Source organism: Syngnathus scovelli, chromosome 14 (assembly GCF_024217435.2).
Source record: "Syngnathus scovelli strain Florida chromosome 14, RoL_Ssco_1.2, whole genome shotgun sequence".
In the NCBI taxonomy this organism is placed as follows: Eukaryota; Metazoa; Chordata; class Actinopteri; order Syngnathiformes; family Syngnathidae; genus Syngnathus; species Syngnathus scovelli.
This window is the reverse complement of record NC_090860.1, coordinates 5,305,049-5,321,116: the sequence shown is the minus strand read 5'-3', so window position 1 is coordinate 5,321,116 and position 16,068 is coordinate 5,305,049. Positions and strand designations below refer to the sequence as shown.

At 44.1% G+C, this 16,068-nt stretch overlaps 1 protein-coding gene and 1 long non-coding RNA gene across 6 annotated transcripts; one reads left to right on the top strand and one right to left on the bottom strand.

The window, feature by feature from the left end:
* The first annotated feature begins 71 nt into the window (after positions 1 to 71).
* Positions 72 to 15,962, top strand: klc1a (kinesin light chain 1a). Of its 3 annotated transcripts, XM_049739935.2 has the most exons (15): positions 72 to 496; positions 6,467 to 6,965; positions 7,188 to 7,263; positions 8,860 to 9,088; positions 9,515 to 9,602; positions 9,674 to 9,775; positions 9,843 to 10,016; positions 10,081 to 10,180; positions 10,282 to 10,334; positions 10,659 to 10,726; positions 10,800 to 10,908; positions 11,154 to 11,315; positions 13,015 to 13,133; positions 13,906 to 13,981; positions 14,930 to 15,962. In XM_049739935.2, exons 2-15 carry the CDS (start codon positions 6,468 to 6,470, stop codon positions 14,993 to 14,995), a joined length of 1,920 nt encoding a protein of 639 aa, XP_049595892.1. In that variant the 5' UTR covers positions 72 to 496; position 6,467; the 3' UTR covers positions 14,996 to 15,962. The 3 variants fall into 3 exon arrangements, with proteins under 3 accessions (XP_049595892.1, XP_049595893.1, XP_049595894.1); XM_049739936.2 differs by lacking the exon at positions 13,015 to 13,133; XM_049739937.2 differs by lacking the exons at positions 13,015 to 13,133; positions 13,906 to 13,981; positions 14,930 to 15,962 and adding an exon at positions 11,879 to 12,669.
* LOC125980606 (uncharacterized) lies at positions 1,712 to 6,467 on the bottom strand. 3 transcript variants are annotated; one of them, XR_007485687.1, is made up of 9 exons: positions 6,281 to 6,467; positions 6,074 to 6,135; positions 5,952 to 5,980; positions 3,669 to 3,726; positions 3,142 to 3,178; positions 2,963 to 3,053; positions 2,586 to 2,654; positions 2,397 to 2,486; positions 1,712 to 2,246 (listed from the first exon to the last, which is right to left on the bottom strand). It is a non-coding gene; the product is annotated as an uncharacterized lncRNA (long non-coding RNA). The 3 variants fall into 3 exon arrangements; XR_007485688.1 differs by having other exon boundaries at positions 6,288 to 6,467; XR_007485686.1 differs by having other exon boundaries at positions 6,074 to 6,467.
* Positions 15,963 to 16,068: the final 106 nt, after the last annotated feature.

Below are 16,068 nucleotides of genomic sequence, written 5' to 3'. Positions count from 1 at the left end.
GCTACGGGAGCATGGTTTCGCCAATGTTCGCCTTCGTGTTTAATCCGACAATGACGTCATCGCCGTGGGAGGAGGCGCCATTTCACGCCCCTAACCAGCACCCAGCCAGTCACTCAGTGACAGTCGGTTAGGCAGTCACCGGGGAGTTGAACCGTCCCTACATCCGCCGTGGACGTCCCATCAACCGGCCTTGTAGCGTTCCCGCTTCGAGTCATGGAAGTCATGGCAGAGCAGGCCTCCCCTGTCACGAACGGCTCTGTCTAAAGTCTGGATTTTGACAGCTAGGGCTAGCTAGTATGTAAGCTTGCCTCTCCGGCGGCTGTCAGCGAAACGGATCCCATCCCTCCCGCGGTGGGTGGTTGACTTTTTTTGGTGTTGTTGGAAATTCACCTTCCAGTTCCACCGCCGCCTTATCACGACCCTTCCAACTGTTTTCGGTACAAGACGAGGCGAAGATACAAATTGGCTGCATTGGCAACGGATGTCCAAGAGAACGGTAAGGCGGGCTATGTCTAATTCCTGCAACGCTGTCTCCACCCCTGAATGAGTTTCATAGACTCTTTGTGGTGTTTTATTATTTACGTGTCACCATGATAAACTGTGGCTCTTGCATCTGTTGATTTATGTTTTTTTTCATTTTGGAATGTAAAAATCCCCAGGTGGGATGATGGTGTTTACATTTGGTTCCAGGAATTGCTCGGGTGAAAGTGGAACGCACGCGCGTGCGTTTCCTGTGCGTCAAGAACATTGTATTCAGGCTAACTGGTTCTTCTGGTTCAACCGTGTGTACGTGAGGAGATGAGGCCAGAAAACGAGCCTGTCGGCCGGCCAGAGACACACTGCCGGCGCCGCTGCTGCTTTGCCTGACAGTGATTTTGCCAATTTGCCTTTCTGCGCGGGTGGAGGTTCTTTAAAGCTTCTTGTGTTGAGACACAGTGCACGCCACTGTGACATCCACAGCTGGGATGATGATGATGGTGATGATTTGGGCAGGATGGTCTCTGACCCAAGCTGCCCCACGACTGGGTTGATGGTGGTGGTGATGATTTGGGCGGGGTGGTCTCTAACCCGATGCACACTGACATGAACATTTAGCCTCGACAATCAGCGCCCATCCAACTCTCCACTTGGATCATCTTGTTTTCTGGTGCCACATGTTTCAACCCGTACCCATCACGCTCGCTGCTTCTTCTTCACATTGTTTATAAACAAACCGAACAGCCGCAACGAAGCTGCTGCAATCAGTTTGGTTCTCAAAAGAACCGTTTCCACACTTCCCGTTCCTTTAAAATGTGGAAGTGAAAGCTTTGTAAATTGTTTGAGAAGCACGCAGTGTTCCAAACGCGAGATATCACGCTCTGAGATAAGTGGGCCATTATTTGCTCGCCTCGGGTGTCGATGGACTCGACTGCATCATATGAAGGGGAGTGGTTGTCTATTTGCTGCGAGCATTTTTACGTCTATTAGACGTCGTCTATATGCTACTCAGACGTCTCGCCTAAAACACGTCTAAGAAGAAAGTATAATAAAAAATAGACGTCTATACACGTCTACGGGATAGATGTCTATTAGACGTCTATATGTTAAAGTCTGACGTTTATTGAGTAGACGTTCGAATGTTGGCTAATAGCTATTAGCGCGATTATAATAGTGATCATTTGATCATCTAGACGTCTATTCAACATTGAGGTTCTCTTTTCTCTTCAATACATTTAACCAGTGATCCTTACCTTTGTGTAGTTCCAGGTCCATGTTGTGAAAATGCATTTGATTAGAGATGGTCCAAGGTGTCAAAATTTACGTTTTAATATAAAAATAGGTTTTATTAACAGTCATACTTATGTTAGCTGCAGATATAAATACACCTTTCGATGTTAAAATTAACCAAAATGATAATTGAACAATGTAACAATGGTGCAATGTTTTTAAATCATATGTTTAAAGATGTAAAAATATACATACAATATAAAAAAATGGGGCCTATTTAATAGAACAAAACTACTTAGTTACAATATAAATATATACATATTCTATGTAGGACATATCAAATAAACAAAACAACCAGCTCAGCGAAACACAAGGGGGAAACAATATAAACATCGCTCTCTTGTGGAGCCTGTTCTAATTTTAAAGCCATTGCCGTCCTTGTTTCATCATTCGTGGCCTCTGTGCGTGTCGCCAACAGCTTCTACAAAGATGAACTCGATGGACATCGGGCACCACCCATTGTAGACCTTGGGATTACTCTGTAAAAGCAATATGAATATGGGGGAAAAAAACGACTACCTGTAAAATAGTTTTTCCTTCATGCATCTCATGTCAGTCGCACATTTCGAACATGAAGCAATCGCACAGGAACGAGCAGACAGGTTCTTTTTTTTTTTTTTTTTTTTTACCAGTGCTATCAGAGCAGTCTTCCTGAGGGCCCTCTGCACAAGTCACACAAGCACGCATATTGAACGTTGTCATTGTCATTTGTGTAGAGTCTACAACAGAAAAAAAAAATTCAACATTGAGCGCAGCCACCACATAGTAAGCCTGTTGTCTTTTTATAATTTACAGTACAGATGTCAACCTAATCATACCTGTCCATGGTCTTGGAAACATGCACGTCTTCAAATCAGCGGCCTCCTAACACAAGACTGCTTTGCAATCTGTATACAAGGAATTATGAACAGTGTCTCAGAAAAGTGGAATTAGAGTAGACAAAATTGAATTGAGGACTTTTTTTCTTGTAAATCAAGCCAAAAATAACTGAAAAGTCAGTAACTTTGACAGTACAGCAATTAAACCAAACAGAACCTACAGGTTCCATTTGTAAGATATCAAGAGTGAGGAGGGACATCCTAAATTTTGACCAACCAATTCCAAGCTTAATCATTCTGTCATTCAGTCTTGCATCTTGTTTGTCATTTATTTCCTTGGACATCATGTTAAAAGTCTCCAGATCAGTCATGGTTACCGTCCACTCTCAGTGTCAAATTCTGAATGAGAGTTGAGGCTCCTCAGCCCAGGGATTGCCAGAAGGGGCTCCACGGTGACCTTCAGAAACTCTGAGAATAAATAGAAATAAAATATTCAAATTACTGCAGCTATGACCTCTGCTATGACTAATGCCTACCAAAAAAAAAAAACTCTTACTTTTCACTGTCATGGGCGTTTCACTCTCACTTCCTAGCTGTTGAAGAATGAAGCAAATGTTAGCTGCAAGATTCAAATGAACCATTGTCCAATGATAAACTTTGCCCTGTTTGGAAAAAAAAAAAAAAAAAATGGTGGCATTCTGTCTGTGGCTTTGAATGTGGTGCAAATTAATTTGGCTGTTGTACATATCCAATCACGTTATTTTAAAATAGTACTGATAAAATTGCTTGTTCTACAAGTTTTTATCCAAATGATGAAAATGTACAGGGTAAACCTGGGTTTTATTTTGCACTTTGACATCCACCCCGATTTCCGGAGTGTGAAAGTCAAGGCAATGACATGTCATAAATGCAAGTTCCATATTGAAGATTGCAATTACGGCATACGCTTTTTGCATATGCTCGACAGTAGCTAAGCATACATATGTATATTCAAACCACCAATAACAGATCAATTTCCAAAGATAACGCAAGGCAGTTGTGATTACTTCTACAATCAAGAATAAATCAAAAATCAATCTGTACCTTGTGGAGTCCGGTCAGTTTTTAATACAGATGCTCCTCTTTTCTCCAGGCTTGGAGTCTGAAAAAGAGGGAAAGGGAAAAAGAAGTTGTCTGATTTGACAAGTCACCCATTAACCGCTGTTAATCACATGACACAACACAATTTTAACTTTTGAAGTGATTTGCCTTAGAGTTCCAAGGCCTGTTGAGCGCAAAACAAAGTTACCGTATTTTCCGGACTATAAGTCGCTCCGGAGTATAAGTCGCACCAGCCATAAAATGCCCCAAAAAGTGAAAAAAAACATATATAAGTCGCTCCGGAGTATAAGTCGCATTTTGGGGGCAATTTATTCGACAAAATCCCACACCAAAAACAGTCATGAACGAGCAACAACAGGCTAAACGATAGCAACAACAGGCTAAACGATAGGTATGCTAACGTGACAAACACAAACAAAGAGCTGAGAACGGGCCTGACGTAACATATAGAGTGATTAAGGACAACTATTACATGAATAACATGTTTATAAAACCATCAGTGTCACTCCAATTCATTAAATAGCAACAACAGGCTAAACGATAGGTATGCTAACGTGACAAACTCAAAGAAAGAGCTGAGAACGGGCCTGACGTAACATATAGAGTGATTAAGGACAACTATTACATGAATAACATGTTTATAAAACCATCGGTGTCACTCCAATTCATTAAATAGCAACAACAGGCTAAACGATAGGTATGCTAACTTGACAAACACAAACAAAGAGCTGAGAACGGGCCTGACGTAACATATAGAGTGATTAAGGACAACTATTACATGAATAACATGTTTATAAAACCATCGGTGTCACTCCAATTCATTAAATCCATCGATCGATCTTTGTCAACAATGGGTGCGCACGGCTGAGGGCGCTTGCGCTTCAAAATATTCCACAGGCTCATATAACGATAGATAAACTATATTTTAAATAACTATAATACAAGCCAATAATATTATCAAACCATCCGTGCACTTTAATTCCATTAAATCCATCGATAAAATTCCTCGTCCTTTGTCAACATCGCCGCGCGTGCGCCCTGACGTCACCCTCGTCTTTATTCCACAGATCTACTATATAACTATATTGTAGCATTAACAAAGTACAAGGATAGACGTAGGTTTGGTAAACGGCTCTTTATTAAACAAAACAAACTTCCAAGCGTGTGGCGGCGTGGACTTCCAGACAGACCGGGCGTGCGTAATGGCCATGTCCGAGCCCCGCGCACCGTTCGCGGACAACCACTCGGCCGATCGTCGGCCCCCGACTCAGTAGAGACCGGGCGTGCGTAAAAGCCATAATAGTTTTTCAAACCTTCTATGTCACTCCAAATCCTTAATTCCTTCAAACTCTTTGTCCTCCGTGTCACTTAGAAATGATCACCGCTAATGATGCCGGTTGTCCTTGTGTGGGCACGTTTGTATGTAAACAACCGGCGCGCCGCGCTACTGACGTCACTTGAAATAGTAATCCATTGGTACATCACGGTTCTCCAAACTTTCTTTCTGCTGCTCGATTACTGTTTTCAGCTGCATATTTTACAACTTGAAGTTTGTAACCTGCAAAATATGAGTTTCTTTTTGGTGCCATTTTTCTTAAGCCCACCCAGTTGATGAGTCACGGCCAACGGTAAAATTTAGAGCGCCCTCATCCAGTTTCGTCTGAAAATATAATTTTTTTGGGTTGTTTTATCAAAGTCAAAGTCTGCTTTATCGTCGATATATTTTTTTTATATACTAAGACACACAAAGAGATTGAAATTACATTTCCTCTATCCCTCGGTGAGATAGTACACATATGCATACAAGCAACACAAAAAAAACCAAGAAGGCACTAACAATGAATAAATAAGAGTATTGAATAAATGATAAATAAACGAATAATAATAAATAATAATAATAAATATAAGAGGAGCAAAAATGGAGCAAGTGTACATACAGCAGACAGTGGACTTGGATATGGTGCTTTAAAGTGTTAATTGCTTTATTTGATGTTTTCTCTATTTTTTATGTTTTGAATATGTTCAAGATAAAGAAATAAAAGCATGTGAAGTGATCAACTATACTAAAAATAACATGGGAAGTGGTCAACTATACTTGTAAGTGATGTCTTAATGATCAAGTAAAAATTTGTGAAAAAAAAACATATATAAGTCGCTCTTGAGTATAAGTCGCCCCCCCATCCAAACTATGAAAAAAACCGCGACTTATAGTCCGGAAATTACGGTAGGTGCAAATTTTAATGACATCAGAAGATGAAAACATACCTTTTTACATGTCACTCTTTGAGCTAAATCTGGAGTCACAAATCACAACATGGGTAAAAAAAAAGGGAAATTACTTATTTGCCATGACATCAGAAAATCTCAAATTTGTGATCTATACTTACTGTTTGATCTTGTTTTTGTTTTATAATAGCCATGGCGATTTTTGAAAGCGAGCTGCTGACATCTGCAAAACCAATGCCATTATTTACATTAGTTTTGAATTCACATATGAATTGTAAATGCATACAGCATAACCTCTTGTCTAAAATAACATTTCCTTTTTGAATGTAGGCAGTTATATGCCTTATATGTACAGTTATACTAGTTACTTTCAACCTCGTCCAGCAGAGTAGGTTCCAAGTGTGATTTTGGCGTTGGAAGAAAAATCCATAAATGACGTGAGGTCACTGGAGCTCGCCTCGTAGCGGCCGCTCTCATCACCGTCTGATGTCCTTTGAGGTGTCACAGCGACACGGCGCCCGCATCACGCCCTCTCGTTCGATTGTGGCCGGCAGGATGCGTGAGGACATGTCCACCATGGTGTGTGTGAAGGCGGAGGAGGAGCCTGGCGAGAAGCTGTCCCAGGATGAGATCATCTCGCGGACGAAGCAGGTGATCCAGGGCCTGGACGCACTGAAGCAGGAGCACCACTCCATCCTGGACGGGCTGCTGGCTACGCTGCGCTGCCTCAAGCAGGAGGAGGAGGGCGTCCTGGTGGAGGAGAAGTCGCTCATGATCCGCAAGTCCCTGGAGATGCTGGAGCTGGGACTAAGCGAGGCCCAGGTGATGATGGCCCTGTCGGGCCACCTGAGCTCGGTGGAGTCTGAGAAGCAGAAGCTGCGGGCACAGGTGCGCCGCCTGTGCCAGGAGAACCAATGGCTGCGTGACGAGCTGGCCGGCACCCAGCAGAAGCTGCAGAAGAGCGAGCAGAGTGTGGCGCAGCTGGAGGAGGAGAAGAAGCACCTGGAGTTCCTGAACCAGCTCAAGAAGTACGACCAGGACCTGTCCCCCTCGGTGAGTGCTTAGCCGCCGCTGGCTCGAGCTCGAGCTCGACTGATCGAATCAGTCAATTTGATTGAAGGATTCTATCACGAAAAATGTCAAAGCAAAATCTCCTTTTCCACACGCATCATAATCAATGACTTTGCGTGTTGGCGGGAACGAGCCGCTTGACAAGAGTCAGTAGCTTAGTCAATAGCTTAGCGACAGCCGCAGCTTGTGCACTTTCTTTTTCAGGAGAAGGACTCGGAATCCGGCAAGGAGACTCTGGACGATCTCTTCCCGGATGACCACGACGACCAAGCACAAGGCAGTAAGCACGCTTCATCATCTTCTACTCTAGGTGGCACTACGCTCAATCTGTAGCTGGCCACATGCAACATGTTATTGTCAACAAGAATTTCCTTAAAGTCAAATTGTAGTATGTGTCAGAAATACCCGTTCGTAGTCGTGGTATCGGTGCTCAGTATCGGAGTATTCAAGAGTGAGATGGCTGCTTTGGTTTTGTTTGGAATGGTTGTTATAGTGAATACTAGAAAATGCAATTTCTGTAGAAATTGCGTGTGAAGGCGAAGAATGATGCCGAATGATGTTGAAATGAGTGTAATTACTTGAGAAATGTGGTAAATAGAAGTGTAAAACGAAATTTTGGAGAATTTGCGGTGAAAATTTGTAATTTTTGATAAGTGGGAAGTTGTGGAATATGTAGGAAAATGATAACAGTTGAAAGTTTGAACGGGTTGAATCGGTTGAAAAATGTAGAAATTAGAGTTGAAAAATGAAATTTTGGAGAATTTGGTTGAATTTCAAATTTGAAAGTTTGGAGTTTTTGGTAAGTGAGAAGTTGGGGAATAGGTAGGCAAAAGATGAACAGTTGAAAGTTGGATTGGGTTGAATCGGTTGAAAAATTTAGAAATTAGAGTAGAAAAACTAAATTTAGGAGAATTTGGTTCAATTTCAAATTTGAAAAAGTGGAATTTTTGCTAAGTGGGAAGGTGTGGAATAGGTAGGCAAAAGATGAACAGTTGAAAGTTGGAACGAGTTGAATCGGTGGAAGAATGTAGAAATTAGAAGTGAAAAACTACTAAATTTAGTGACATTTTGCAAGATTTTGTGCAAATTTTAAAAGTGAAAACGTGAAATTTTTGAATTTGTCAAGTTTGGGAATGTCCCCAATGTGATTTGAATGTGTTGAATTAAGTGAATTTCAAACTGGAACAACGTAAATGTGAAATGTTGAATCTGCCATTAATAAGAATGAATGGGGAAAAATTTGCCGGAAATTTGTGAATTTTGTGAAAACGAAAAAATTTTTGAACGAAAAAAATGTAAGGAGCCGTGTCATGAATATTTGGAATAAGTGAAAACTGGAACGGAGTGAATCGGTTGAAGTATGTGGAAAAAGTTAAGCGTAAAATAAGTGAGCGGAATAAGTAGAATAACTAGAATTTGCAATTCCTGAAGAAATTGCGTGTGAAGGTGAAGAAGTTGAATAAATACTTGGGGAATGTTGCAGAATGATGTTGAAACGAGTTGAATCGGTTTAAAAATGTAGAAATTAGAGTTGAAAAACGGAGTTTTGGAGAATTTGGTTGAATTTCAAATTTGAAAGTTTGGAATTTTTGGTAAGTGGGAAGTTGTGGAATAGGTAGGCAAGAGATGAAAAGTTGAAAATTGGAATGGTTGAATTGGTTGAAAAATGTAGAAATTAGAGTAGAAAAATGAAATTTTGGAGAATTTGGTTGAATTTCAAATTTGGAAATTTTGGCCATCGCCTTTACACAATTAGAACTGATTATCAAGTATACTATTTTAATTTGTGTTTTATTAAAACTTCCCACTTGAATATTTACTTGTCAAAATGCTGAATTATGTGGACATTGACTGGAGTGGCGCGTGGTCTTTGCAGTCCAGCCGATGCACGGCAGCGCGGCGGCGGCAGCCGCCCAGCAAGGCGGCTACGAGATCCCGGCCCGCCTGCGGACACTGCACAACCTGGTGATCCAGTACGCCTCGCAGGGACGCTACGAGGTGGCCGTGCCGCTCTGCAAGCAGGCCCTGGAAGACCTGGAGAAGACGTCGGGCCACGACCACCCAGACGTGGCCACCATGCTCAACATCCTGGCCCTCGTCTACAGGTCTCCAAAATGGCCCCCGAACATGCGGTCTCTGATGTCAATGTCCACCCCGAATTCAATTTCAAAATTGTATTCATAGTGCAAATAAATCATCATAATTATGAGCAACATTTGAGCAGACCAATTTCAGGAGTAGAATGTGCAAACAGGTTGGGCTCACACTTTCCCTGGCAAAAGCGTCGGGTTACCCAACCGACTGAGCGACCGCGAGACGACCGTAAACGTCCTCGCGGGAGCCGACGATTTACAGTGCACCGTCAACATCTCCACCGTCTGGCCCAAACAAAAGCGCCGCTGGCAAACAATTTGTGCCCCATTTTTGTCCCCCTGTGCACATCTTCTTGTCCGCCTCGCGTGGGAACGGTGGTGAAGCCGTGCCATATTGCTGGAGCTGACGAGTGCCGTGTCGTGTGCGTGTGCCTTCAGAGATCAGAACAAGTACAAGGAGGCGGCCAACCTGCTCAATGACGCTCTTGCCATCCGGGAGAAGACGCTGGGCCCGGACCACCCTGCCGTCAGTGCCCATTCTTTCCTTTTTCTTGTCCTCTTTTCGAAGTTGACAAAGGTTTGTCTGGTGCCCAGCAGGTAGCCGCCACGCTCAACAACCTGGCGGTGCTCCATGGCAAGAGGGGCAAGTACAAAGAGGCAGAGCCCCTGTGCAAGCGAGCGCTGGAAATTAGAGAGAAGGTGAGATGCCCCAAGGCCTGCTCAGCAAGTGTGCTCTACAGCGCTCCCTTGCGCTTGTGTGCCGCAGGTGCTGGGCAAGGAGCACCCGGACGTGGCCAAGCAGCTCAACAACCTGGCCCTGCTGTGCCAGAACCAGGGCAAGTACGAGGAGGTGGAGTACTACTACATGCGGGCGCTGGACATTTACCAGAGCAAGCTGGGGCCCGACGACCCCAACGTGGCCAAAACCAAGAACAACCTGGTGAGGAGCACAGCAGGAAATCTTTTTGGGGAAATTTTCTTAATGCCCATGTTTCCTCCGCTAGGCCTCCTGTTACCTCAAGCAGGGCAAGTTCAAGCAGGCCGAGACGCTCTACAAAGAAATCCTCACACGGGCCCACGAGAGAGAGTTTGGCTCCGTTGACGGTAGGCTGTGCCCGCCTTGACCGCGCACGCACACATACTACACACACACACACACACACACACACACACGTCCACACATGCTGATTATGTTTACACTGCAGGCGAGAACAAACCCATTTGGATGCATGCCGAGGAGAGGGAGGAACAAAGCAAGGTGAGGACTTTTTTACATGTTTGACTGGTCGGCATGGTAACCCGTGTCGCCACGCAGTGACTGTAGCGGCTAAGTTGCGTAGAAAAGCTGCAGTAAGAAGGGAGCGTGTCGACTTAGCCGATTAGTCGCCTAGGCTGCCGTGATGCCTCCGGCGTTGCTTAACTTGCAATTATTTGTTTTTTTTAATAAAAAAAGAGCTCAAGGCCTGACTATAACTAAGATTTCCGTGTCAATGAAATCTCTTCATTTGACACGAGTCAAGCAAAATGGAAGAACTGAAATGGGCCAACGCGGCTGCCCGTCCACTGCTCTTCTTCTTCTCAGGACAAGCAGAAGGACGGCTCAGTTTTCAGCGAGTACGGAGGCTGGTACAAAGCCTGCAAAGTGGACAGGTGAGGTCGAGAGCAGCAATGCTGAGAGCGCAGCGAGTCTTGCGTTAGAGCGAACGTCGTGTCGTGTGCGCAGCCCCACTGTCACCACCACCCTGAAGAACCTGGGCGCGCTCTACAAGCGTCAGGGCAAGTTCGAGGCGGCCGAGACCCTGGAAGAGGCCGCTGTGCGCTCCAGGAAGCAGGTGACATCCCAACAACAATAGCAGCAAACATTTGCTCAACCACAGCAAAAAATGCCACGAGAGATATGTTGTCTCAAGATTGTAAGCCTGGAGGCTGTGTTGTTGTGGTCACAACGTCATTTTTAATGCCAAAGAGGAAGAAAACAAGTAGCAAAAATGCTAATTAGCAACATATTTGCAGTTCATCGTGTGCCAAGTTGGCACGTATGTAAATTTTAAAAACAACTCATGTCTTTTGCATGGAGGGTCTGGACACAGCGCACAAGCAGCGTGTGGCTGACGTGCTGGGCGAGCCTGAGGCCCGCGACAAGCAGCGCAGCCGTGAGAGCTTGACCTCCGACTCGGTCAAGTACGAGAGCGGGCCCGACGGCGGCGAGGAAGTGAGCATGAGCGTGGAGTGGAACGGGGTAAGTGCACGACACGCTCACTCGCTCTGTGCTCGATGGCGTCGGATCTCGTTGATTGACTGTGGCGGAGGACGGCAGTACCTCAACTTGAGCGTTGCCTACTCAGATGCTTTTGTTCTGTGTTCTGACACTCAATTGAAGTTACATGTTACAAAGTGGAAACACAGGGATTGACTTACTTTGAGTCAACACTCACAAAGACCCGCGTGAACTTCTGACAAAGCAATACACTCAAAGTGCTTTTGTGTCATCATCACCTGCTTGCCCCTCCCCCCGCAACTAACTCCAACTCCAGCTGCAAAGCAACAGTTAGCATTGCAACCAATCAATCTCTTTGGCCACATCAGGCTTTTTGTCCACAAACGGGGGGGGAGTGCTTCAAAGAGATTAAACCTGTCTCTTGGTCTCCACTCGTTCATGTTTGAGCTCCGTATTGCGTGTAGCGTGACCTTCCGCCTTTGCTTGACCTGCCGGACGGTATGCTCTACATCACCTTACCTCTCCTCTTCCTCATCTTCCTGTGTGTCTGTCTCCTTTCCCGTTGCCGCCGCCGCTTGGAGCAGCAGGCCTAACAACCTCCAGATGCCTCCTAACGCTTGGAAACGCTCGTCTTCTCTGGTGGACTCCTCGCTCTTTTATGACAACTTCTGCAAGGGGGAGGTTCCTTCCTTCCTTCCTTCCTTCCTTCCTTCCTTCCTTCCTTCCTTCCTTCCTTCCTTCCTTCCTTCCTTTCTTGGTATTCAAGCGAGAGAGGCCCCACTGTCAAACTTGTAACTGTGGTGTCCCTTCCCCCCATTTTGTCATGAAACGCACCCATAGCAACGTCCCCAACTGATGACATCATCGTCACGTGACTTGTAAATAAGGCCTGAGGATGCGTAAAACCGGGAAGTAGGCTTAGGCTCCGAAATCAATGGACATTTTCACTATTTCTCTTCACTATGCGCTAAAAGATTGGCGCCTTTTTTCCTGTCCCACTTTTCCACAACGCGCTTCTCCAATTTCATCGCATGGTCTCGTCTTACGCCTTCGCTCCAAAGCCCTGTCCGAAAAAAACAAAAAACATGGGCAGGCATTGTGTGTGTATATCGCAGATAACGTGTGGCCATGTCACGGAAATCTTTGCATGCAATACATGAAAATTGCAACCGAGTGATTTTGGTAGTCGGGCCTCGATGGCCACATCGGGACTTTTAGAGGAACGCCTTTGGGAATGGATTCCAAACGCAACTCGTCTCTTCTTCTTTTTCTCCTTGTGATATGATGAACCTTCTCCTGCCTGTGCTCGGCCGTTGCCTGTCTGTGTGCATCATTCTTAAGTTGCAATAAAACTTCAACTCCTCGCTGACATCAATGTTGTGTGTGACGCTTCTTCTTCTTCTACTGCTGCTATCTTCACTTGAATGGTTCATTTACATTTGCCCATCATGAGCTTCAACGTCAGAAGGAGACACCAAAGAGAATGTGCGAGCGCCGCATCGACGTTAAGCTTTCAGCTCTCAGCTAGCCTAAGCAAAACTTCGATAACGAGTCCAAAGCCGGACTACCATTGGCTGAGTCTTGTTTCTTTATTATCAGTATTTAGATGTTTAAAGTTCTTACATTTAAGAACTTGTAAGCGGAAGTAGCACGAAGAAGAATATGCACATGTTGCTAATGTTGTGTCGGGCCACTGGCGTTGTCTCCTTCCCCCCATCAGGATGGCTTCGGCGCGCTGAAGCGCAGCGGCTCCTTCAACAAATTGCGAGCGTCGCTCCGCCGCAGCAGCGAGAAGTTGGTGCGCAAACTGAAAGGCGGTGGCGAGCCCAAAAAACCTGGGTAACTATCCCTAAAATGCATTTTGACGCCAGGAAGGACTCGCTGGACCTCTAGGCCTGCGGGGGGTGCCCACTGCACTAACCAAAAGCTAAAGCGTTCTAGAACACAAAGTCATGTTTTCATGACGGCCCTTTCAACATACGAGCGGGACCAATATCCAGCTGCTGTCGTGCCAATCTGCAAATTATCTGCTTTTATTTGTCATGTTTTTTGTTTTTTCTTGGTGTGCACTAATATTTATTGCATCTGGTGGCTTCCTGTGGGCTGCTGTGGGCTGCTGTGGTTTTAGTTTGGTAAAAAAAACACGCTGTGGAGGCTGCATGGCTCCTTTTCTTCATGTATATTTTTTTCTATTTAAGAATAAACGGGCATGGCTCCTTTTGTTCTTTTCGTCATGTATATTTTTTCTATTTAAGAATAAACAGCACTTGAATGTGGACCGCATGTGCTCTCTGGTCTGGGTTCACTTTCAGCTTCCTGTTTTGTTGGTGGAAGGCTGATGACATTACCATGCTGACGACGATTATTTAAATGATGACTGAAAACTTTCATGAAATTTCTTTGTCAAATCACACTTGGCTTCATGCACAGCCAAGGAACTTCCGACCATTTGTTGTCATGGTGATGTCACTGCCTTCATCGTCGTCAAATGTTGTTGATGATGTCGACGCGCGTCCAGCTAACCGAGTGTGATTAATCGAGACGCGTGTTCTCCCCCTCGCCCCTAAAACCTCCCCCGCACCACACAACAACATGCCTGGCGGGGCCACAGCTTGAAACGAGCCAGCTCACTTGGGGTTCTGAACGTGAGCCAGGAGGCGGCGGCGCCCAGTGAGTCCAACTACCAAGTAAGCACTGCAAACCCAAATGATGATGATAATCTTATGACTTTGGCAAAATGGTCGCTTTTGTCTCAAACGACTTTTTTTTTGCGCCTCATAGCAATGAAGCAATTTTCAGTTTTTGTTGTAAACGTCATCACGCTGTTTGTCGCATATCGTGCCAATGTTTTTCTCACAAAACCACAACAAAATCATGACTTTTAGGTCAAATAGAAACTTTTTCATGACTTAAAGTCACTGCCTATTTAAGAATGATGTAAAATGCAGGCATCTGAATTTCAAACTTTTCTCTTACAATTAGTGGCATGTACATAGTGTAAAAAACTCAGCCTAATTGATCAAATTGACTTTTCCAACTGTAGTGCTGACATTTTTATCAAAAGTTAGACTGTACAATTTCTAACTTGTAATTTTGTCTAGTTCACATTTTTCACACATTTGATCACATTGAATGAAAAGGTTGTATGATTAAAAGCAAATCGTGTGAAATTATTACATTTTATGAGTATTGTTGCACTTTTTAATAAAAACTACAAAATTGACTTCATCCCTCATAAAACGAAATCATTTTCCCTTGGCAAATCTGTTTCATACGGGAGAGGATTAGGGCTAGTGAAGAGAAAAAAACGGGGGGGAATGACAGGATTCTGACCTTTTTTTCTCAAAATACTGACTTTAAATTCTCACTTTATTCTCAGTATTCTGACTTTAATGTGGGAATTCTGAGAATAAAATCAGAATTCTGACTTTAAAGTCAGAAAGTGGAAATTCTCACTTTAAAGTAAGTGAGAATTCCCACTTCCGTATAAAAAGGACTTGCTCTCGTTCTAAGACTTTTACCAGAGGGAACTCGGCCCACTTGTTCTCATATGTTCAGCAGCCATTTGGTTGACATACTTTGCGACTCGTTTGTATCCCTTCGAGTAATGTCTCTTTTGTCTTCCTGCCACCCAGGAACGAAATCATAGTCTGAGGAGGAGCCGCGACTTGAGCGCCAGCCACAGCGACCTGGCTCGTTGACGCTCGCCATGTCGGTTCCACTCAGACTCGTAAAGACTTTTTTTCCTTAAGCGTTTGTCCCTTGTCACTCTTGTAGTATGAACGTCACTCTCGACATCTTTACTAGTCCAGTGCGACTGAGTGAAAAACGGTGGATCTAAAAAAAACAAAAAGAAAACAACCAAGTCGTCCTTCTTCACGCACTGACATGTTACTTTCCAAGAGAAAGAAGTCCAAAACGTCCACAGAAAAAAAAAAAAACTAAAATAAGATTATTATTTATTTTATTTTTTTTTTGCGATTGTAATTGCAGCGAGCGAATGTGGAGGAACTCGACTGGAATGTCTGGCGTGCAAATATTCCATTTCTACTTTGTACATGCAACATCACACGTATGACCAAAAGACGAGCTATCGTAAAACGTGACACTTTCTGTTTTGTTCTTAATCGTTATTATGATTTTTTTGGTATTATGCTACTTTTGCAGGGTTGTGCAATAAGCCTTAGTTTGCTTGATTGTCTGCTGGTCACGTAACCTCCCAAAATACGGACGATGAAGGCAGCATGCCATTCCCAACGCTGTCGTTTCCTCAACAATACACGGGCACGACGCAAACAACGCACGATATTAATCGTGGCCGTTTCTGAAATGCAAGTGACTGTTGATTGGTCTTTTTTTTTTGGTGGGTGGCGCCAATGCACTGACAGAGGGCAGCAGCACAGTGACGATATCAGGAATGTATTGACAGTGACAAAGTGTAACTTGTTTGTGCCAAGAATGAATGACATTACAATGCAGTGAGTCGTGTTAGTGAAGAATAAAAAAATCGTTCCAACGTGGCTGCTTTCATTGGGTTCTTCAGCGCCACCTGCTGCACGCGGTCCAATGCCACAACTCACACAAGTTTCTTTTAACCTGTACTATGTCAATAGTTTTTCTTCCAATTTACAGTGTGTCAAAAGAAAAATAAATACCCATATATTGTTGTGTTTTTATGTTTTCATTTGCTGGTACTGCAGCCATGGTATATACGCGCGCGCGCACACACTCAAATACACGCACGTGTTTCTAGATTATTATCATAAAAAACATC